The sequence below is a fragment of the Manis pentadactyla genome, chromosome 7, assembly GCF_030020395.1.
Source record: "Manis pentadactyla isolate mManPen7 chromosome 7, mManPen7.hap1, whole genome shotgun sequence".
Classification (NCBI taxonomy): domain Eukaryota; kingdom Metazoa; phylum Chordata; class Mammalia; order Pholidota; family Manidae; genus Manis; species Manis pentadactyla.
In genome coordinates this window covers 70,458,668-70,482,610 of record NC_080025.1, presented here as the reverse complement: position 1 = coordinate 70,482,610, position 23,943 = coordinate 70,458,668, and the positions used below count along the sequence as shown (strand labels likewise).

The window sequence follows — 23,943 nt, the reverse complement described above, 5'->3', positions numbered from 1 at the left end:
GTCCTGTTTCCCTAGTTTTCAGCAACCCACGCATACTCTGTGTCTGCGCTCTGGGGCGGATGGCTAAGGTTGGCTATTTTGCAGTCCTGGACTCTCTCTCCCTCCCCGCTCTGACTCCTCTTCTCCTGCCTGGAGCTGGGGTGAGGGGTGCTCGGGTCCCGCCAGGCTGTGGCTTGTATCTTACCCCCTTCGTGAGGCGCTGGTTCTCGCAGGTGTGGATGTATTCTGGCTGTTGTCCTGTGTCTTCTGGTCTCTCTTTTAGGAAGAGTTGTCTTTCTTGTATTTTCAAAAATATATGTGGTTTTGGGAGGAGATTTCTGCTGCTCTACTCATGCCACCATCTTGGCTCTGCCCTCTTTTGAGTTTTTTGAGGAACCTCCATACTGCTTTCCACAAAGATTGAACAGCTTACATTCCCACCAGTGGGGTAGGAGGGTTCGCCTTTCTCCACATCCTCACCAACATTTGTTGTTGTTTGTCTTTTGGATGGTGGCCATCCTAACTGGTGTGATGTGATACCTCATTGTGATTTTAATTTGCATTTCTCTGGTGATTAGTGATGTGGAGCATCTTTTCATGTGTCTGTTGGCCATCCGAATTTCTTCTTTGGGAAAGTGTCTGTTCAGATCCTCTGTCCATTTTTTAATTGGATTATTTGCTTTTTGTTTGTTGAGGTGTGTGAGCTCTTTGTGTATTTTGGATGTTAATCCCTTATTGGATATATCACTTATGAATATATTCTCCCATACTGTAGGATGCCTTTTTGTTCTACTGATGGTGTCCTTTGCTGTGGAGAAGCTTTTTAGTTTGATATAGTCCCACTTGTTCATTTTTGCTTTTGTTTCCTTTGCCTATGGAGATATGTTTATGAAGAAGTTGTTCATGTTTATATTCAAGAGAGTTTTGCCTATGTTTTTTTCTAAGAGTTTTATGGTTTCATGTCTTACATTCAGGTCTTTGGTACATCTTTTTGAGTCAAGCTTTGAGGAGGTCATTCCAGTGCTCAGTAATATCTGTCAACAGTAGGAAGTGTGGACAGTCCATTGAATGCCTCTACTTGTAGCCCATTTTTGGATAGCTTGTGTGATAAAAAGTGTACTATTGTTAGTCTGGAAATATCCATGAAGCCCCAGACATCAAATAATGTTTTTTCAAGAGCCACATTGGCATGGCTGGAGTTAGCTGATCCTAGCTAACTTAGCTGATGAGACTGGAGCAGAACAGATTGGCCTGAATCTTAAGTCTGGCATGCTGTGGTGACCTCTGCATCAGAAAAATAGTCTTGTGCTTTGTGCCCTGTCTGTGATGGCAGATTTGCTGCCATGTTGGGCAGGATGATGGATCTGTGCAGCATCTGTGGGAGGCTGTCAGGTACACTCTCTAGCAGGTGCTTAATTCTGTTTGGTCCTTCCTGTATGGTTCTTACTGTGGGTCTTCACCAGTGACCCACATGATTTCATCAGTAGCTAAGATTTGTTTCCAGAGTTTGTCACCTCAAAGAGGGGAAACTTTACTGTGCCAGTTTGTATTTTTCAAAAGGGAGACCAAACAGTTTATTGACTCTTGGCAATAACTCAAGAGGGAAAAATATAACCAGGTTTATTAAGAGAGAAGTATCGCCCACAACTATGAGAATGACTGTGTTGTGCCCGCTGAACCCAGCAGTCCTGTTGGTTTTCAGTTATGTATACCTGGTGCTGAGGTTGGGACAGCTGCAGCTGGTGGACACCATTGGGTTTCAGCTCAATCAGACCATTATCCGTGAGCCAGGTTCATCAGTGAACCAGGCCCAGGCATGTAGCAGAAATTCAATGAACCAAGGGCCCCATGGAACCAGTAGCTTCATTTTTGGCTCTGAAGTAGGTGAAAAAGTTTCCCCTATAGGGCATGCTGTCATATTTTCATGTAAGGCCAATACTGCTTGGTCCAGACCAGCTATATTCTTGAGTATCACTTATATTTGACAAGTGACCCTTACTAGGCCTTTTCTACCTTGTTGAACCACTGTAAATGGGACTATCAGACTATAGAGTCACAAGGTGTGCATTTAGTTTTGACAAGAGCTTAGTAACAAGCTAGTAGCTGCTTTTCAAAAGCTATACACAGTGGCCACATCATCGAGGTGATGAGTCTAAAGCCTGTAAGGATGCTTGAGGGGGAAGGCTGTTTCCCACTACTGGAAACTCTAATTGGTGAAGGTATGAATCACAGAGAATTTTATGACAGAGTGGTCATTAACATGGTGAGGCCACAAAGGTGGAGAGCATGACTCAACTTGCAGGACAGTTTATAACATAGCCTATGAGTTTGAGCCGAACTCAAATGACACTACTTTGTGGGTTAGCTGATATAAAAGAGCAAGTAGAACACCCAAGTGAGGCCATACTATGTTCAAAAACAAAGAGTCCAGGAGGCTGTTTTTCCTTGACTGGCAGATAGATTTAGCACTGCATAACTGCCCCCATAGTCTCAAGGAACTTTACTTAATTAGCAGGTCCTTGAATTTTGTGGGGCTTTATCAGCCATCTCTGCTGGCAGAAGTGTGATAACACAGTCGAGGATGCGGAGACCAAGGCTTCTGACATGACACCAACAGAACACCATTCATATGATGACGACTTTGGGCATCAGAAGGTAGAGGAACTGTGTGCAGTTCTGACTCTCACATTTGTTGCATGTGGCAGAGGAGTTGGGAACTCTTGGAGTATCCCACGAGCCCTTCTCTACATGAGACTGCTCTTAATCAGGGGATGTACCTTTAATTACCACTATATATTCAGATGTAGACTCGGCAGCAGCAGCATGGGATGGGCATGTAGATCCCCTCACACAGGGTCACAGCATCTTCTCTTCCCCACTGTGAACCTTGCTCAAACCCCATTAGCTGAATTTGCATGTCTCTCTCTTCCCAGACTTGCACAGGATGGTGACTCTGGTGCCTGACAGTCGTAAGGTTTGCACCCCTCCCCTCTCTGAGACTCCCTAGCAGACGCACATGGTTGTCTATGGCTTTCAGCCCGTCTTGGTGACAGGAAGACTTTGGTCCCACCCATAGTCATATTTCTCCTTAAGGCAGTTAAGGTCAGGGTAATTAGGGAGGGGAGGGGTTATGGGTGCAGAATCTCTGTGCTGGCAAGTAAGGCTTCTCATTTGCTTTTGTCTCTGAGCGGCATGGCAGTTGCTCAACAAAATGTCCAACGTTTTTGGTTTACCCAAAGCCCCATGTTGAACAGCAAGGTTATCATTAGGGATGTCATCTGTTTCAGCTTTGGGGAACCCTTGACTCACAAGTCACAGCCAGATTATGTCTGAAACTGTAGATCTTATGTCCTTTTGTTGATTTGCCTGGGCTCATATATTAGAGCCATTTTTTTTAAAGGACTCTACCTTATTTATTGCTCCATTGTCATAACATGTAAGTTAATTTCTGGTTTTAAAATAAAGAATAGGGGAAATTTCTAGGATGGGGTTGATCATACTAATATATCAAGATTTCTATAGGTCATTTTCTTGTTCTCCAGTGACCTCCATCCACCTTATAAACCCAGTCTGGGTCATTCAGAGCCCAAATACTAGTTAGTGATTTACTAAGTTTTCCTATGGGAATTAGTGTCAGGGAAATCTCCCAAAGTGCCCAAGCCCTGTTATCACAGTTAGGACCCACTATAAGATCTGAGACCTTTTACTGTCATCTTTGAATGGATCTAAAGGTGACATGGTGGAGTGTGAGAGGCACTGTTCCCTAGAATGGTCCAGCTATTGCTATTCTTACGTAACAACCACTGAGTCCAGCTACTAAATCTCCAAAGTGATTCAGCCAGCCAAAATTCTATCAGTTCACCTAGTTCCCGTAAGTGGCTTCCATTTTTTCTCCAATGGTCATTGTAGATGCCTGTCTCTGTAACATTTGTCTGAAAGGGGGTGAAGCCTTATTTTCCTGTCCAGAAGCATTTTAGTGCTAGCTGTTACTGTGAGACATATCTGAGGCTTATGGCCTGATCTGATGAGGTTGTCCTCCTGTCTGGAGGCACCACGCAGTTAATAGCACCCAGGCCAGTATTTTGGCAGCTGGACTGTGAACTCTTTGAACTCACTTCCCAGTCAGCCTGAAATCACTTCCCAGTTCTTTTGCATTTCCAGGTAGTGAAGTGGAGAACCATTTTATTGCCTTGTTAACCATACAATTTGGACATGTTTTGCTACTAATTCTCATGGACTTTCCTCAAACCTTGTTAACCAGTGTGTAAAGCTCTCATTCTTCCTCTTTCAGAAAGACACCTCTCTGTCAATTTCCCATCCCCATGAGCAAAGTGAACTATGAAGGTAGTGAAATTGCACAGTACTTGTTAGCCAACAAATTAGTCTGCCATAGTTTCATGGATACTTTGGAAGGCATGAGTCTCCTGGGTCAGAGACAAAACATAGTTTATTACAGCAATAGCAGTAGCCAAAATGACAGTGTTTGCTTTGGTCCTTGAGCCCCACTTGTCACAGAGTGAAGTGGACTAGATGACCTGTGTATACACAGTAGGCTTAGTTATAGAAAAGGAACCCTTAGCGTAGGGAACCTTAATCTTTTATAAGAGGCAATAAGCATGTCTGCCATTTGTTCTATAGAGGGAGACACTATCTCTGGCTTTCAGGACTGTTAACCAAACTTTTCTTTTGTTCTGGAAGGAGACCTTATATATACCATCCAAGGCTTTTTGTAATATGAACATCTTTGAGAAAATTACCTAAACAAAGGACAATCAATTTCTTCCTCACAAGACATGCAGAAACATAAGACCCTCAGAGAATCGTCTTCCAGTGTCAGTTAATTTATATTTCTCTTGACTGATTTGATCTTGTGATTCTCAACTTGAAAAGGCATTGTCCTAAAATGAAGGAAGTGTTTGGGTGCCAGGAAAGATTTTTTTGAAGAGAAATTAACCTCTAAGCTGCATCTAAAAGAATAAGTAGGAATTACAAGTATTTCATAAATTTTTAAGCATTTCCTAACATTATAGTACCTCTTCTGCTGTTATTTTGTGGCTGAAGTGTTGAGAGCTTGGAAAGGTTCTTGGAAAGAACCACAGGAAACTAGAGGGAGGACAGAATTTTCTTTCCAGAGAAGTTTCAGTGGACCACATTTTGTTTTTAATAGCAATTTTACTTGACAGAATAGTTTTTAAAAATTAAGTGAAGATTTGAAATAGTACAGAAAAGTTGAAAGAATTGTACAGTGGTATAGCCATACCTACCACCTAAATTTTACTATATTTTCTGTATTACATATCTCTCTAAATCTTTTCCCTCTATTCATTTATCAATATATCTTTTTTGGACACATTTCAAAGTAATTTCAGACTTTAATACATTTCACCCCTAAGCACTTCATGATGCAAATAACTGATGAGTGAATTCCATATCTTCAGGTTTTTTTTAAAGGTGAAAAGTTAATATAGAGTGAAATGCAACTATCATGAGTATATAATTTGATGAATTTTGAGAAATGGATATATCTGTGTAACCCTAAATCCTATCAAGATACAGAATATTAGCCTTCCCACTGAAAGTAGACTCATGTCCTTTCGCATATAATCAATCCCTATCCTTATCATCAAAGGAAACTACCGGAATGATCTTCTTCGAAATAGATTTATTTTGTTTATTTTACAGCTTCATAAAATTGTAATTACACAGTATACAGTATTTGTGTAAATATTCTTTCACTCAGAAAGACATGTTTGAGATTCATCCACCATATGTGAATCAGTAGTAGATTCATTTCGATGCAGGAGTATTCTATTGTGTGAAAATGCCAAAATTTGTTTATCTGTTTTCCTGTTGATAGATATTTGTGCTATTTTCAGTGTTTAGTTATGAATAAACTGCTGTATCATTGTACAAGTTTTATCATGTGTCCCACTTAAAACAATTTATTATGTATGGTTTCATGGGGCAAAAATGTTTATAAGTTTCTTACCTGCTGTTGTCATGTAAGGTTCACTTTATCTTATGTATCCTTATTCATGTTTTAAAAGCCATACCTTAGTTGGTATTTCCCTACCAAGGCAACGAACTGGTTGGGTTTTATTTATAGATTTACTTTTCTTGACTTTTCTTAATGGTTAAAAAAATCTTCAGTTGAACTTTTTCATTTTTTTTCAATTTATTCATGCCATAGTCATTTATGGGACACTGTGTGTTAGACACTTTGTCAGGTTTTGGTGATATGTCAACTAGACAGTTTATTATCATGGGAGTGATCTTTTTTAGTGGCAGAGGACACAAGCACATCCTATATACACACCCACAATCACCAGGGTGGCAAGGACACTGAGTAGGGTTTCTTGGAGCACAGAGAAGGCAGCGCGGTAAGGTGGGTAGTGACAAGGGAAGGAGAAGCTTCCAGGAGAAGTTGGCTTTTGAGCAGAGAATTTAGAGCTTAAGATCATTTGGAATGGCATGTTTACTTAATGCATGAGTAAACTGAGACCTAGAGGGTTCACTTATTTGTCCAAGAGAGGGTTAAATAAGAATTAGAAACCACATCTCCTGAGTTCCATTCTAGTGTTTTCTCTTCTACAATGTGGTGCTTCAGTGTATTTTTATAACCATTGATTGACAGCCTACCATGTGCTAGGCCTTGGGTCATGTTTTGGGAATTAAAAAATGAACAAAATACAACTCCTCTCATTAGTAAGTCCCAATCACTTAGTGGTGCTAACTACACACACACACACACACACAACTACATACATATATATTCCATCATATCAGTGATAAGAGCAAAATCAAAATCTTATGGAACACAGAAGGCATGGCAGCTAAAGCCCTATGAAGCAAACAGACTTCATAAAGGTTTTCAGTGCTTTACTTTAAATATTACCTTGCTAATAACTAACAGGTCTCTGCCTCCCCTCCCTCCAGGAATGTGTTGAATCAAAGGAAAGGTCACAAAAACCTCAGATTTCCTTTCTGTTTCATGGCTGATACTGTAAAGCTCCTTCCTGTAATACACTGTGAGCTCCTTGAGGGCGGACACTTTGTATCCCTAAAGTCAAGTCATGTTCCTGCAACACAGTAGTGCTTAATAAATATTTGAAGTATCAATGGTTATTCCAAAAAAAAAAAAAGACTGGCAAACATGATATTTCAGGCAAGCTTGTACAGAGCCAGTGAGTTACAGCACAGAGATCTGCAGGCTGCTCTCCCAGGGCCTTGTCATCCCAGCAAAGGCAGGGAACATGATGTTGGTGTGGTGATTTTCCCCTTGTAATCCTGTCCCTGAAGCCCTAAAGCTTGTTTGAAGTCTTGGACTTCTTCACGCAAATGAGAGAAAACAAAAGCAATCTTACTATCCCTGACAGAAGCCTCCATGTCTACTTGCTATTATTTTTTCCTTTTACATCTTTAGACACACATCCGTTTGCACGTAGGACTGGTCTGCTTTGTATTTCCTTTATTTAAAAAATAATCCTAGTTCTCTTCACAACCATGGTCCTTGCACCCTGTTCCAGCAGCTTTCAGAAAGCTTTTAACTTTAACAATGAAAAAACATTGGGAGGAATCGCATCTCTTACTTCTCTTTTTCCCCATTAAAGAAGAACTTATTTTGATAGGCTGCATTTTGAATGTATTGTATGACTAAGACCAGCAATGATATATTTGAGTTAAAATTTTGATTTGTTATCTAAGCTGACTTGTTTTTCATATCTTAAATAGGCATGTACCCAAATGGTTTACCTAAAACATATCAATGAACCAAAGTGGTCTTGGGTCTTACTGGTGTTCTCCTTATTTATTTCTGCTTTCCTTTTTCTTATTATTTAGCCTGTGTTATCTTGAGAATATTTAAGTTTCTCTCAGTTCTATTTTGTCCACAATTCATATGACAAGGTCTAGTTCAGCACCCAGGTCAGATAGTGATTTCCTCCCAAGAATCACAGCTACATCTTTTGGTATCTATAGCAATCATGTGTTTGCTTCCACTTTGGGTTGTCTGTCTTATCTCCTGGACATCAAATACATCCTTCAGGGAAGACATGCTCTCTGTTTTATATCTGCCACCCTCTTTTAAAAGTAAAGTCCTAACTACAAGTGGCAGGTATATAGATTAAAATGATTTCCAGAACTTTCCTTCTGGACACATAAGATCCTTAAATTGTATTGGAATTTTAGTGAGTTGATTTTGTTTTAATGTTTCTTTCTTTATAGGAAAAAGAAGACCATTTTGAATCTGTTCAGCTGAAATCCTCAAGATCTCCAAATATATGAAATGAAAACGCTGTAGCCTTCAGACTAATGAACAAGGAAATCTGCTTTCTAGTTTTACAGGGCAATAGTTTAGATCTTGTCCTTGTACCTGGTACATTGGTGGTCTCACTGAGGAGGGCCATGCCTGTTGAAAAGGGATGGGGGTTGAAATGTTTGATTGCCTTACCACATGGTCTGATATCTTGCCAAAAATAGGAAAGCAAATGGTTTGGGTCTCAACTGAAGATGAAGTTCAACTCAGGAAGAGATTTATCTGTATATAACTGAAAAAAACCCAGGTTGAGCCCACCAGTGCACTGTTGATGCATGCCATACAATTAATGGGTAACTTTTATTCTTTGTAACTTCTACATAACAAGTGTGCTCTGGAGGGCAGATGTGAGCATATGCATTGTGATCCCATTTATGTCTTTTCTTTGTTTATATTTGGGGTAAGATTTGAAAAAATTTTTTAAGGTATAGTTATTTTTCCCATTATTTATTTTCCTGAAAAACCTGAAAACATCTTTTCTATAAAAAATGGTGAACAAAGAAAGAAAATAAATTTTTCATTTTTCCATAGGGTATCTTTCTTGACTTCAGAAGCCTAAGTAAGCAGTACTTTTTTAGGAGAGTCAGCATGTGCTTGGGTTATCTAAACTACTATTTGCCTTTGAAATTCTATCCTTTTTGGAACTGGTAAGAAGGGCTTGACTGAAATTGTTGAATGAATCATTTAAAAAAAAAAGGCAAAGAGAAGCATTGGCTTTCCATTAATACAAATAAGCTGACACAGTCATAGAAGTCAAGTAAGTTAAAACAGTTTATGTAATGCTCAAAGTAGAATTAAAAATGAGTGTAAAATCTTCTTTATCAAATCACTTGCAAAACCATGGAGAAGGTGGGATGGCTTATGTATAAGTACAGGCAACTAATACAGAGGTATTGGGGTAATTTCGTGTTCTCCAGATAATGGCAGGGGACATTTGCCCTATATCAAGCATCAAAGGTTATTTGTTGTTTTTGTTTTTTTCCTGCTAAGACATTGAGGTTTATGACTTCCGTGGAAGTTTTTCATTTCAAGTCAATAAGGCAGGAATTCAATTTTAGAAAATTGCATATAAATTGTATTCATAATAAGAATGTGGTTTGTACCACAAGCAGTTATGAAATAATTGTTGTTCTTGTTCAAAGGTGATCCAGATAATTATGTTATTTCCAATGATGGGCAGGTTACCAGTATTAGCATGACTTGCATATTACTTGTTGAAAGAAATTTGAATGAAGTTGGATTTAACCAATGTTGTGTAAACCTTAATTGTTTTAGATCTGGGGAAGAGGGGAGTTTCCTGGCCATTGATGATCTAAGGTGCTCTGGTTTGCTTCTAATAAACAGTAATCTTTACAGATCTTAATACAGATTTTTAAATAAGACTGGTAACTGGTTGAGAGAGGCAGGGTATACGGGCAGGGTTTGTTGAATATTTTGCCTCAAGTCTTTAAATGAGGTAAGACTTATAACTTTTGATTCAGCAGGTGATGTCTTTATTTTTGTGGAAAATGGGAGAAAAATAAATAATTGCATCTGTTTGACTGGTGGGTAAAACACTGGATCACTTTGTTGTTGAATGACTGTTTTGTGTACATCTCTGCTGTTGGATTTATGCATATAGATGAGGTTATCATTGTTTTATTGTTCACTGTGAAGTTCAGGGAGGGTGTCATTTAGCATAAACCTTTTTGATGTTTAATTTCTTAAATCTTATTAGAAAGGGGAAATTATTCTGGCTTTGCCCATGTTATCCTGCTAACCATGCTGAGTAGCCTTTCCCCATCTTGATAAAAATGTAAACAGAAGACTGAAAGTACATTTGAAACGCACCCTTTCAGAGGAGTCCTGGCAAAGTTGTACAGACTGAGCAAGTCAGAATGTCTCCACAGAGTCACCTGTGACCTCTCCCTTCATCTTCAGCCACACTCGACATGCATGTCACAAGCTGTAGAGGTGATCGGGATTTGCTCCCAGGTAGCATCCTTCTCCTCCTGTCACTGGACTAAAACCTCTGACATATCAAAAATGTCTGATATTTTAATGAGCTCTGAAAATATAGTTGGTAACTGAAGAACTTATTTATTTCATTTCTAATCTTAGATATTAAACAGATTTTGTCAGCTCAGTCCCATCTTTGGAAAGGAGTTACCTATTTCCTTTAGATCCCAGGGGTTGGTCATTTTACTCCAAGCACTGAAGAAGTGTGACAGAAAAAATATTAGAAGGAAAATATTCAGACAAATCCTGGCTATAAAACTTATTTTATTTGTCTCACCTCTTTGCACAGCTCAGTGGAGTATTGGAAGGCATGAACAAATTGATCATGTTTCTATAACATTTAAATGCTATTTATTGTTCCTTTGCCTCCCTGAGTAGTACAACAAGTTGTTTTTCTAAAAGGCACAGTTTTGAAGCCTTAAATACTTCATTAAGTCAACTGTCACCTATAATATCTCCTAGCACTCTGTCAAAACATATTTGAATCAGTTTTCCACTGGATGAAATAATGACTTCTATGGATAAATTAAATCATGCCATTTAACAATGTTGAGCAATTTAGTATGTGTCCACTGGATTTAAAAGTCTGAATTTGGTTCATATTGACTATTCTCCTCTTTGGTTACTAGTAGTCAAGTCCTTTCCAGGATTAAAAATGTTTCATAGTATTTTTGAATAGACTTTTGTCATTATTTTCTTTCCAAGGGAACCAGTGGTTTAAGTGGTTATGTGGAAGAATTGCTTGGCTGCAGTAATTTGCCAACTGGGGGCTCCAGGTTCCCAGGCGATGGGTCATGATTGACTGGTTCAAGACCAATCTGGTCAGCTGTCATCTGACGTCTGTCAGTAGAGCTATTTCCTGTGGTCAGTGGTCATTCCTAATGGGAGGCTAATGTACAGATCATCTCTCTTCCTTGTGAAAGTAAATTTCCCAGGATTTGGGATGGGAAGATGACATTGACAAATTTAAAGTTAGTGAATTTCACACATTTATCTTTTTATACAAAAGATAGGAGTATATCTTCTTCAGAGGACTTAAAATATCCCCACGTCTGAGGGCTCTTTTGTCCCCTCCTGGCCTGAGCCAGGAGCTCTGTCCTCTCACTTTCTCTCTAAATAAAAGCCTCTGCCATGCTCTCCTTAAAAAAAAAATCCCCGATTCTATTTTATAGTAACCATGAATATTATCTCAGGTTTACAGGTCCAACCCTTAAATTAAGTTTGACTTAAAAAGAAGGTCCCAAGGGTAATAAACTTTAAAAAAAAATCCCTACACCTGACCCATTCTTTGGACACTAAAATGGAGTTCACCTTCCTAGTAACTGGCCAGAGATCATACTCTTGCTGGATTTTATTTCTTTCAGTTTCACATCTTCAGATGAGTTCATTTCAGGACCATACATGAAGGAAGTAAAACTTTAAGATGGGGACAAAAATTAACTGATACTACCATTATAATTGATAGTACTATTACAGTTGACATTAACTGATAGTACTATTGCAATTGACTAGATGAGATGCCAGCAAACTTTCTGTAAAGGGTCAGATAGTAAATATTTTGAGCTTTACAGGACATGTGGTCTCTGTGGCAACTTCTCAACTCTGCCGTTGTATCGTGAAAGCAGCCACAGATATTAAGTAAGCAAATGGGTATGACAACATTCCAGTAAATCTATGTACACTCAAATTTGAGTTTCATTTAAATTTCCCTTGTCATGAAATATTATTCTTTTGATTTTTTTCCCCAGTTATTTAAAAATGTAGATGTATTCTTAGCTCACAGGCCTTATAAAAACAGCTGCTACACTAGGATTTGAGAGCTATGGTTGCTGACCAATGGCTTCAATCACCACGACCCACAAGCAAAACTATTCACAAGAATCTGTTTGCACGCAGATTCTTTGCCCTTTAGGAACTTACCAGCTTAAAAGTTTCTCAGATCTTAAAAGATCCTCAAGAAGAAAATAACTCATCATCCTCCCTTTATGACTTAATTACTAACCCAAAACAAAGCCAGATACTTTCTGAGTTCCTCTTGTAGTTCTGGGACTCAGTTATGGATATTGATTAGCAAGTGATAAATCTAAAGCAAGTAAATTGGTTCAAAGTAAACTAGGACGATTGATTTAACAGCCTTTTTACATTGAGGTTTCTATAACATTTATTGCTAAAGTAACTGAATTTGGAGATAATACTCAGTTTTATATACAGATCCATTTAAAGTATGATATGGAAGTAGGAGATACTGATGAATGAAAGTAGCTTTAGCATATATCCTCAAGTCCCGACAACTGAAGAGGGTCCTCTGGTACTTTTGCATGTATTCAGGCAGTGCACAACTCAATCCACACACATTTACCAAACCCTATTTTAAGACTTAGTGAACTGCAAATGACATTTAGGATTCCTTTAATGATTGGTGGTTCAAGAAACAGACCTCCACTTTCCCTGAACAAAATGTCCCAGTAAGGCTTTCAATTTGCTGGAATTTTCCTCATTAATGACTTGTGGAAGAAGAGCTCTGTCTAAAATAGCTTGTGGATATTGGTAAACTTGGTTTGGAGAGGGGTAGTATTTCCTTTATGTCAGATGATGGGCTTCAGATCACCGTTGGTTGGGTTAAAGAAATGAGTTAAGCCAGTGGGAATTATGCAAATCTAAACTTTCTGTTGCAGAACAAGAGTGATTATTGCTTGGGTTCGGGCCTTTGTTATTAGAGCTGTAACAGTTATAAGCCGCACCAATGACCCATCTTCCTGGCACCTCACTTTTCTTGGCTTCTCCATGTGCACAGCCCCTTGCTGAAGGGGGGCCTAGAGCTATCATGGTGGGTGAGTAAAACGGGGCTAGAGGAGAGGAAGTGTGGGGTTGAGAACTATAGATGTACGCCTGCTGAATTCGCTCCTTCCTCAGCCACTATCTTACTCTGCTCTCTATGTGGTCTGCAAACCAGCTTGCCTCATATTGTGAAAATGGGACTTTTTAATTTTACCATAATAAACCTGAGTGGGCAAGAGAATCTATTCATATTTAAACTAGAATTTCAGAAACTGTAAACACTCTGAAAATGAATGATAATCAACCATATCGTTAGGTCCTGATATTTTTTTATGAGTGGGATGTATCAGTCTGCTGGAGTTCTCTAAATTCAAGATGTTTTTGCACAGATGGATCAGCTCAACCAGTTTTATTTTATGGATGAAATGTTATTACTAGAGTAAAAACAAAAACAACAAAAATCAATCCAAAACCTATTTGGTTGAGACTGCTTATGTAAAAAAGATTTAATAGCTTTTATTTTAGATGTCTACTCTGTGTATTGAGTAGGTATTTTTACTTTAAAAAAAAATTATTTCTAGGGATCCCATGTTAGGTGATGCACTTATGAATACAAAACAAGGCTTGCAGCAGAGCAGAACATAAGAGTGGTCAGCTTGCGCACCTGGTGCATACAGGCAGGGTGGGAAATGTAGCAACCGCAAATTGAAAGCCAGCTCTGGAAAACAGTTTTCTCAAGATTCACCCACAGCCTAATTGTCTTGTTTAAAAAGATCCATGATCAATTTGATTGTTTTAGGCATCGGCTGAGTTTCTGAACCACCCATGTGGTATTGCCTTCCTCAGACTGTCACATTCCATCATTGGGCTGAGTATTTTCTCTCCTCTCTGCCTGACCTCAGCCTTTATCTCGAGCAGATGCTTATTCTGAGCTCACTTACCTTCCAGTTTCAGTCACAGGGGAAAGCCTTTTTGCCATCTAGCTCTGCTGAATCTGCCCCACCCACACCCCCACATCCAGGTTATTTGAGGGTCCAGGGATTGACTTGCACTGTTGTCTTGAGCATCTGGTGAGGTTTGGATGGGTCGATTAGGTTGCTGATTTAAATGCCTCTAGAAGGAAGAAGAGACCATCTGACTCCTCACTTTATTTCCTTCAAGGCCAGTGTTGGCTTTTGTGCACCTGTTCATTGTATTTCTGGAGATTTTAAAAATAGTATCAGTACGTCTTGATTAACCAGCCCCTGGTTATTCATCCTGTGAGTCTCTCAGATCCTTGATTCTCTTCCTTCCTCTCACTCTCTTGGTCACATTTCCCTTAGTAGGAGAGTTTCCAGTCTTTTGGCTTCTTAAAAGCAGCAGCTCTATTTTATTCATTTTTCTCTTTGTTATGGTTGAAGAGTGGCTTCCCGAAAGATAGGCCTATATCCTGAGAACTGAAAATGTTACCTTATTTGGAAAAGGGGCCTTTGCAGATGTAATTAAGGATCTGGAGATGAGATCCTCCTGGATTTTCTCAGTGGGCCCTAAATCCAGTGAGAAGTAGTGCCTTTGGAAGACACACAGAGAGCAGACAGACACGCAGGAGAAGGCGATGAGAAGATGGAGGCAGAGACTATAGTCCTGGCCACAGGCAAAGGGAGAGATGACCTCTGGAGGCTAGAAGAGGCAGGGAATGAATTCTCATAGAGCTTGTGGGGGTGCAGCCCTGCCAACGTTTTGATATCTGACTTCTGACCTCCAGAACTCTGAGAGAATAAGTATCTGCTGTTTTAAGTTACCCACTTTGTGGTAAGTTGTTAGCCATGGGAAACTAATATATTCTCTCTCTGTGGCACCTGGCACAGGCCCTGGCAGATAGTTGGGTTCTTAGTAATTTTCCTACATTAGTAAATAATTTGTGCCTAATGGGTTTTCAAGGAGAAATATGACTGTATTGGTAAGAATAAGATAGTTTTCTCTTATCCATGCTTTCCTGTTCACTTTTATTTAGATTAGTGAAATATTGAAGTTTAGGGACAAACTTGCCTGCCTGTTTCATTACTGGGACTTTGGAAAAGCACTGGGAAATAAGCTATCCTGCATTTTTATTGCCCCATTCAGTTATGAATGGTGAGCATGATTTTCCAGGGGAATGACAAGATGCTCTCCCAGTCTCCTTCATATTATTAAGGTTGGTTTGGAAATGACAGCCATCAACCCTCCCTGGCAGGCCGCAGTCTCTGCATCCAGAATGTAGGCATTCTCTGCTTCTTGCCTCAGAGCCCTATTTGGGCAATTTCTGGGCTGCTGTGCAGATGTGGCTTAAAGAAACCACTGTATGTATTGTTATCTGGCCACTGAAATGCCTGATGTTTGTGGTATTGTCAAAGCAAATCCTGATCATCCTGGTCCAGGAAGAAGCCTGGAACTGCTCACAACTCTAACAGGGTAGTAACTTGGGATCCAAGTGTATATAGATGTGAAAAAAGCACAATTAGACAATTCCTTCCAACATTAAAAGTAGAAATGATCTGAAGTCAACATGTTCAAATTACCTGGAGTGAATAAAAAAGAATAAGCCATTATCCACCATGCTGGTAAACCTTGAGGGTTTTATTTTCAATGATCTTTACATTAATACAGGTGCTTTTTATTTGTGCTGAGAAAAACAATCTGTTACACATAATGTAACTTTAATATACAACATAGAAACGCATTCTAAATTAGTTACAGTAAGGACCTACAAAAAACTTCATAGGAAAAAAAGTTACCTAATATTGCCACCATATTTTTTTAGACTGACCCTGTCAGACCCTGTCACCAATGCTCAGCTCTGTAAACAATGGTTATTTCCATATCCTGGGGAATTGTTAATAATAGGGGCACTAACATCAGCCTAAAAAGTTCTAGCACATCACTATATACTGTACAGTCCTCAAAAATAATTTATTGTACTGTTTCTAAAAAAAGGTACTAGGGTTGTTCTTTTGCTCTGTTTCCATATTCTGGAGCCGCACATGAGCACTTTTGTCTAACAGTCTAAAAACACAAGAACTGAACTGCAATCCACAATCACAGAGATGAGGTGGTGGAGTCAAGGACTTCCCGCCCATTGCACACCGTCGGGACGTACGTGCTTGCAGAGGCTAGAAAACAAAGGAGGACAGGAAATGTGGTGTCAGTCAGGTGGGCCACATGGGGGATGGGTGGGTGATCCCTGGACTGGTTCAACTGAAGTTAAATACTCTTTGTAAGGTGGCTTTAGGAAATGTGAAATAAGTTAGTGCCATAGTAGGTCAACTTTCTAAATATGTTCTGACCCCAAATTAGTTGTCTCCTGGCACGTACCTCCACTAATGTCAAACATCTTGGAGGGAGAGGTATGACATTAAGCATAATAACCCCTGTTGAAAGAAGTCACTTGTGGATTTAAAATTAGCTTTGGTAAGCTATAAACTGGTTAAAATACAATTTGCAAAACGGAAAGCTCCCTGCAATTTCCTTAAACACTGTTCAATTAATTGCTATTTTCCATACCTTAATTAATTTTATCTTCTCTGGGCAGGGATGACTCTTATGTATGTAGCCTAACGAATCATCTGTGAACTCCACTGCCTTCTAGAGAATGGCTTGACAAATTTTCATTGTTCAAGTGGGTAATCTCAGTGAACACTCTAGGGAGGGTTGGTGTACTAACAACTTCAATTTCATAACAGTTCTCAGAAAGGAAGCCATTCCAAAGGGCTGAGGCTCTTGTTAATGGCAACCGTGGCAGGGTACCAGCATCATACAGGTACGTATGTATATTCATTCTTTTCAGGCCACTTAGTTTTTCCTAGATACAATTTATAGCTTTTAACTTGTTTTAAAGGTATTCTTTTTAAAATCTGAGAACAGCCGTTATATCTATTTCACCATTAATGCTTTTTCTTTTGACTGAATGAGGACAAAAGCAAGGGGCCGGTTTTCCATGGGATGAAACTATGTAGCCAAGAGAACCAGCTAGAGATTGGTTATGTTACCTTTTAGAGCTGTTCACATCCTGTCCCATGGCCTGTCCATCTGGATACACTCTGCCCAGAAGGAAATGACCCTCTTGGCTACCAAACCAGAGCCCAGGTCATGCTGACCAGTCTTTAAGGGCATATCTCAGTTTTTAATCAGATGAACTAATTTCATGCTAAAGTGTTTATGCCTCATTGTGGGAACATTCTTGCCCCATAAAATTGCATGTTTCATAGGAATTTCTTTCAATATGAAGGAGAAACTAATTATGAAATTTGAGATTACATGGCACTCAGTGTGGGAGCATTCACCATATTTGGGGCTCTGCAGTCTTTCAACAGGCCCACCACTAGGGAAACTACAGCCTCTCAGTTTTGCACTGATTGCTTGGGTAGGTGGTGAGGAAAGCTGTAAAGTCAGATGTTGCTGCCTAAGGGTTCAGTCGAGTCATGTGACATGCCAACTCTTGGAGAGTTTTTTCCTTTTAACATTGTTTGGATGAGGTTCAATTTTCTTTATAATATCAGCACACTATAAAAATACATTATCTTTGGGGGCAGAGACAACATAATCTACATTTTCTGAAACTTCTACAGTAAGGACATTTTAACACACTGGATAGGTAAATACTTGACGGAAAGTGATAGTGATAATGATTCCAAGTGTGAGGGCTCTACTTCGTTCTCTGTAAAATTTCTTTATACACTTGATCCAATTCTAGCTTTACCAAAGCTGGGTAAGGCAAGAGAAAGAAAAAGTTTAGTAAAGCAAACTTCAAACCACGGTTCCCAGGCGATTTCATATGTGTTCTTTTGCAGGATCCTCGTAAAAACCGTCAACTTGACATCTCCATGTAGATGTCTAATAGACATTTCCAAATCAAGTGGCCAAAAGTAACTCCTGATTTCCTAACCTGTTCCCCACTTAGTCTTCCTTTCCTCAGTGAATGTTTTCACCAGCCAGCCAAGTACCAAACCCAAAGTCTAAGGCTGATGCTTCCTTCCTTTTTTGCCCCTCCTCCCATGTCGAACCCATTATCAGTTCCAACCAACTCTATGTCCACATCTGCATAGTTCTATCTCTGTATCCACCACCCTGAGCCAGACCACCATCATCTTCCTCTTGGCCACTGCCATCGCTACACCAGTGGTCACTCTCTTTGCTTCCCTGCAATACGTTCTCTGTACCAGTGAGTAATTTTAAATACAAGTCACCTACCTACATGCCTCCAGTGGCATCCCTTCATGTTCTTCTGACGCAGGTTAAAACCCAGGGTGACACAGACCACAGCCTATCTTTCTACATGCACCTAATTCCATGTTTCCCCCCCACTTTTTTTTTTTTTTTTTTTTTTGCTTTTGTCCTCAAACACAGCATTTCTGTTTCTCAACCTCAGGCTTTTGCAGTAGTTGGTGCCTCTGCCAGGAATCTTCTTCCTTCTCAATCACAATGGCTGCTTCTTGTCATCCGCATCTGAAATGTTACCTCCTGAAAAAGGCTGTCATCAGGCCACATAACCTAAGTAGCCAACCTATTACTGTGTCACGTTACTGAATTTTAAAACTGATTTTTTTTCTTGCCTTTTTTTTTTTTTTCCTGTTTAGTGTCCTATGTCTCATTCTCTTGACCAGAAAATATGCAAGGGCTCTGCTTGTCTTTTTCATTATTTTATCCCTATTGCTGGTCATGGAATAGACTCTCTATAAATATTTTCTGAATGATTGTATAAACAGTTGCATTTCAAAGAACATGGGAACCAATGGAAGTTTCGAGAAGGAAATAACCTTTCACCCTGAAGAAATGCCCAGCAGATGGGAGGTCTGTAAGAAGCCTTGTTTTGGGACAGGTAGGCATTTCTGCTTCTCAGGTCCCATGTGGCACTGACCATTAGCCCCCTTGCAAAGAGCACTGGCTCAGGCCCTGAGCATCCCATAGTGGGCATGCTGCCTTTGACATTTCAACTAATCTCTTCATCTTTCCCAGGATCAAGTTTGATTATTTCTGTGCAGGTTTTTCATTTTCAGAGACTGCAGAGGAGGGATGAGTCAAGGCGGTAAGTCCAGGAGAACCAGCAGCTGGTATGCTAACACCCTTCTCTGTCTTTGGACTAGTCTAATCCCCTTTCTACCTGCATTTTCAAAACCTGTAGCAGAAACCTACTCTGATACTCCCCATACTATTGTGGAACTTGATAGAATGCTTTGCTTCGGTGTGATCTTATGGTATGCTGGCTCACTGAATTCTAATTTCATAAAAATTGAGTGAATTTTGACTATATGGGTAAGAAGTACAGGGGATGCAAAGGTAGCTTCATGGGAAAACCTCAAGTTAGAGTTTCAAGTAATCTACTATATAGCACATGGATATCATTATGGGAGTTTGCAGAACTGACCTGCATCACAAGGACATTAAAGGGAACACCCTATGTTACAAGGTTGAAACTCTCTTAGGGGAAGACAATACACATTCAAGGTCTTCTTACAAATTCAGTAACAACAGCAAAAACACCCATGAGACTTGTTCTGCAGCCATTCTTTTCCCTAACCACTTTTTACTGTATTAAAGGGAACTGTCACTTATTTTTCGGCTTCTTTTTTACTTTTTCATCTGTAGCTTTTCCTACTGGATTTTATTATGTAAAAAATACCCTCATTTTTGTACATGCTGCTGAATATAGTAGAGGAAATTACTGTTTTATGGGTTGACTATCTCAATTACTTTGCCTTTCATAAATATTTTACATATGCCTCCCATACTGGCCCATCTGTTATTCCCCAAGGTAGTAAAATATGTGGAAGAGCAAAGTACTATCATTTTTATGTGTGTTTGTGATGAGCTTCTGCTGTTATTCTAATGAAATTCTCATGAGATTTCTAATGGCATAAGTTTAGCCCATTTTCTTAAGTACTGTTAAGCAGATTTCTATAATCATCTTTTCTGCCGGAAATAAGAGGCATGCTGGCTTATTTTTGGCTTTCCCGGGAGCAGGGGTGACTAGCAGCTGTTAGTTCCTCTGGGCTAAGGTGCTACTTCATCACTATTCAATGTGAAAACTGGATATAGCAGAAAAAGACCCAATAAGTTCCACCATTGATCACAGAAGGGCAATTCACACCCATCAAAAGGCATATTTTGCTTCACAGACTTGTTGAAGCATTAGAGATCAATGCAGCCAGTGGCAGCTTTGTCTCACACTGGGAAATCCATTTCTCTTCCACCAGCAGTGCACAGGCTGACCAGGCATTAGAGAAAATGAGCCTATTTTTTCAGGTAACTGGGCCCTCAGTCAATGCTAAATATATTCATTTAATAGATTCTTACCGATGCCAAGTTTGTTAGTCAATTTAGTGGCTGAGGCTTAGTTCCTGAGAATCAGTGTTAGTATCACTGTGTAATGTATCAGACTCAGAAAAAATAAAACAAACATTTAAATAGAACAGACATTCCAGTTTGTTCCCATCTGTTCCGTTTCCTTGCTCCTGGTAACCCCGTCATTTTCCCCAGCATGTCTGCTTGTTTAGCTATTTTAATGCTATGGACATGGAGTCCAATTTCCACCAGCTGTTTGTCGCCTTGTTCTCCTGCTTTATTACTGAACCTGTTTCCTTACTCATCACCTTAATTTCACTGTGCCAGGCCCATTGGTCCCATTCCAGAAGATGTTCATCTGCTGATTAATATATGTTATTAATTTGCATATGTTATCATCTGTGCAGATGATGTCACTACAAGCTAAGAGTGTGGTTTTCACAGTGAAAACAGAGAAGCCATTGTTAAGAAATGAGGGATAGATTCTCAGGACCTAACAGTCTTCAGCTGCTAAGACTTAAACTGATTTAAGAGGAAGTCATATTCATTATGATGTGGGATAAAAATCCACAGATCCAAGCTTCAATTTCCAAATGGGAAGTTAGAACTTGTGGATGCAGACTTCTTCATTGAATGAGTCATTTCTTGTGAGCCAAGATTCATGGAAAGAGAAAATATGGCATGTACCTTTTTAGAACCCATGATACAACTTAACTACCTTAGCAATAGAAATTCTACATGGTCTTCAACTAAATACCTCAGTCCACTGTTGCCATGTCATGATGTTGTGTTTTCTTTATAATCATGTCCTTTATTCTTTCCTCCCTCAAGAAGTACAAAAATGGATGCCTATTAATTTGTAAATGAAAGGACCCCATCATTTTTTGCACTATTCTACCTATTTTGCATTCTTCTTGCCTCCTCTTGGTTGCCCAACATCTCTAGTTATTTCTCTTTTCCATCCAAATGTGTTTTCAGGCCAGGATCCGAAATGCGTTCACCCTGAGGTTCAAACAGCGAACAGAAGCCGTGTGTCTTGGGATCAAAGTATGAAGCCCAAAGTACTGAACTCTTATAAAATGATGTCAGCCATTATTCCCCCTTTTTTAGTGGAGCTAATCTTGGTAGCTTCACCTTCAAATTACATATAGCTTCTGAAACTTTATTAGCCTCCACTGCTACCACCCTGATTTAAGCCACTAACATCTGACTATGCAATAGCTTCCTAACGGTGCTCCTGCCTGCTCGCTGTCTTCTGCTTCTGTCCACACAGCCAAAAGGATGAAAATGATGCTTTAAAGTCAGGCCATGCCACACGTCTGATGAAACCCTTCAAGTGGTTTCCCAGTAAAAGTCCTTGCAATGACCTCCAAAGTCCTACACACTCTGTTCCCTCTCTGTCCTCATCTCTTACTTTCATCCTTATGAAATTTCCTTCCAGCCACGCTGGCCTCTGGTATTCTTCCAGCTTTGGACTTTTGCTTTTATGATCCCTCTGCCTGGAGTGTCTTCCCCCAGGTATGAACATAGGTCCCTTTCATTTCCTTCATGCTCTGCTCAAACTTGCCCTTCTCAGAGAGGCCTTCCCTAGCCACTCTATAAAGCTCTCTCTATCCCCTGTATGCTTTGCCTGTGTATGCCCCATATTACCTTCTCCACATCACTTATCGATACCTGGCATATGTTGTACACTGGTTTGGCTGTCTGTCCTCCCTCTTGCTTGAGTGTACAGTCTGCCTGTTTTGTTCATTACCACATCTCCAGGGCCTGGAGCTGAGCCTGGGCCCAACAGCTTCTTCAGTAGGTGACTGAATTATCCGTCCAGTTGGCCACATTTATTTGTTGAGGGGTCTCTGTCCCAAAGCCTCTGAAATTACTCCAGATAGGGAAGGCATCTTTTTAAAATTTCTCAGGTAAGTAGGCATTTTCCTCCTATCAGCACACAGAGATCTCCACTAAGGGCTGTTCTTAGAGAATTTCACTTAAACGAGATGAAGAAGTAGGAGGCAAAAACAGTGTAGAGTAAGTTAATGTTAGATTCTTTGCTTGCTTTAAGATATTGATCATCTGAATTCAATGTGTGTGCAGTATTTGATTATATACATATTTCCTTTTTAATTAACATATCTACATAGTTTTGAGTATAGTACCATGTTTCCAAAGGTGTTAATAAATTTGAGATCACAAGGAAATGCATATGACTATCTGGGTACATACAGATATTTCTCATACAATATGAACTGTGGCTTAGGAACTCTCTGAGCTATTTAGTTTACATTCTATTCAAATATACAGGGCAGAAGTGTAACTACACAATGTTATTTAATTCAAGAAAGTGATACTTATTTTTAAAGAACTATTTAAGTGAGAGAAATTATATCTTTGACATAAACATTTAGGCAGCCACCACTTGCAGTATTCCTTTATTTTCTGAGATGTTTTGTGAGCAACCCCTCTGGAATACCATGCCTCCTCTGCATGCAGCTACAGTGTGGGGATCGCCAGGGTCTCAGACGTGATTTATGCCACTGAACAACCTGGTCTGGACTTTTGAGAGGAATATGAGTCTGTACCCACCCATGTTGGTAGGAGAAGATGCCGTTATGTATGTAACTGAAGGAAAAGCTTTGAACTTAAAAAATATGGAATTTTCAGGTGCTTAGATTCTCATTGTCAGAATAGTCTCTCAGATGAATTTTGTGACCAAGATGAGAGAGAACATCCAGTGAGGCCACAGGAGACACACAGCAGATTTGGAGTTATATCTATGACTTTAGTTATCCAATTCCTTAAAGTATCTCATAGGTAGGGCCCTGGTTTTCTCATCTAGGAATGTATTTATTAGAATAAATGATCCTTAGCCCTTCCAGCTCTGGTCTGTGGGGTCACTGTTCCTAAAGAAGGTGGGCTAAATTTGCTTGGCAAAACTTAGTGAAATATTAAAGGTGAAGAGAAAATGACTTAAGAGTTACAAAAGAACAGTTGTGAGACACATACAGTGGAAATGTTAAACAGAAGAAAGGAGAGGTGTTCATCAATACAACATGCAGGGTTACATCTTACAGCTGGGGACTCTCCATTCTCCCATTCCCAGCAAAGGAGGCAGAGAAAGGGAATAGAATGGTTTTCAGGAATGCTGTGGACTTTCCTTCCCAAAGGGAAACTGGACTGACATCTCTCTTAATTTGGATGCACTAGGTGTATCCTGCCTGGAAGAAGATGGCTCAACTTGGTGACTACTCTAGGTTCCTCCCGAACTGGCCAGTGAGGATTAATGTTTATAATATTCTTATACCTGTGGCGAAGACTGTTGGTTCTGTCTGTGTTGCCAAATAACTTGCAAATTTGCTTGGCCAGGCTAGTGTCATTATGGAACTCCCTGAACTGTGAAGCACAGGCATATTATGCTGTTTTCCCAGGCTTGTACTGTAGAGAAGAAACTTGGGCCTTATGTGCCATTATTTTTCTTTTATAAACTCATATTCAGGCTTGAACAATGGATTGCCCCCTCCTAATGGGGGTATCTTCAAAGGCTTGGCCATTGATAAATGCAACGTCTGGTCCTCATGTGCCTTCTT

The 23,943-nt window shown here is 39.7% G+C and overlaps 2 protein-coding genes across 4 annotated transcripts in view; one reads left to right on the top strand and one right to left on the bottom strand.

Moving 5' to 3' along the window:
• ELAPOR2 (endosome-lysosome associated apoptosis and autophagy regulator family member 2) overlaps positions 1-10,959 on the top strand; it is a 193,349-nt gene extending 182,390 nt beyond the window's left edge. For both annotated transcript variants that reach the window (XM_057504468.1, XM_036911855.2), the window contains one exon: positions 8,203-10,959. In XM_057504468.1, coding sequence (XP_057360451.1) covers positions 8,203-8,262 — 60 coding nt within the window. In that variant the 3' untranslated portion in view covers positions 8,263-10,959. The remainder of the gene's footprint in view (positions 1-8,202) is intronic.
• Positions 10,960-14,138: 3,179 nt separating this feature from the next.
• GRM3 (glutamate metabotropic receptor 3) overlaps positions 14,139-23,943 on the bottom strand; it is a 221,034-nt gene continuing 211,229 nt past the window's right edge. The window contains exon 5 of one of the 2 annotated variants that reach the window (XM_057504467.1): positions 14,139-16,197. In XM_057504467.1, the coding sequence (XP_057360450.1) occupies positions 16,124-16,197 (74 nt within the window). In that variant the 3' untranslated portion in view covers positions 14,139-16,123. The remainder of the gene's footprint in view (positions 16,198-23,943) is intronic. The other variant, XM_036911857.2, reaches the window with a different exon arrangement.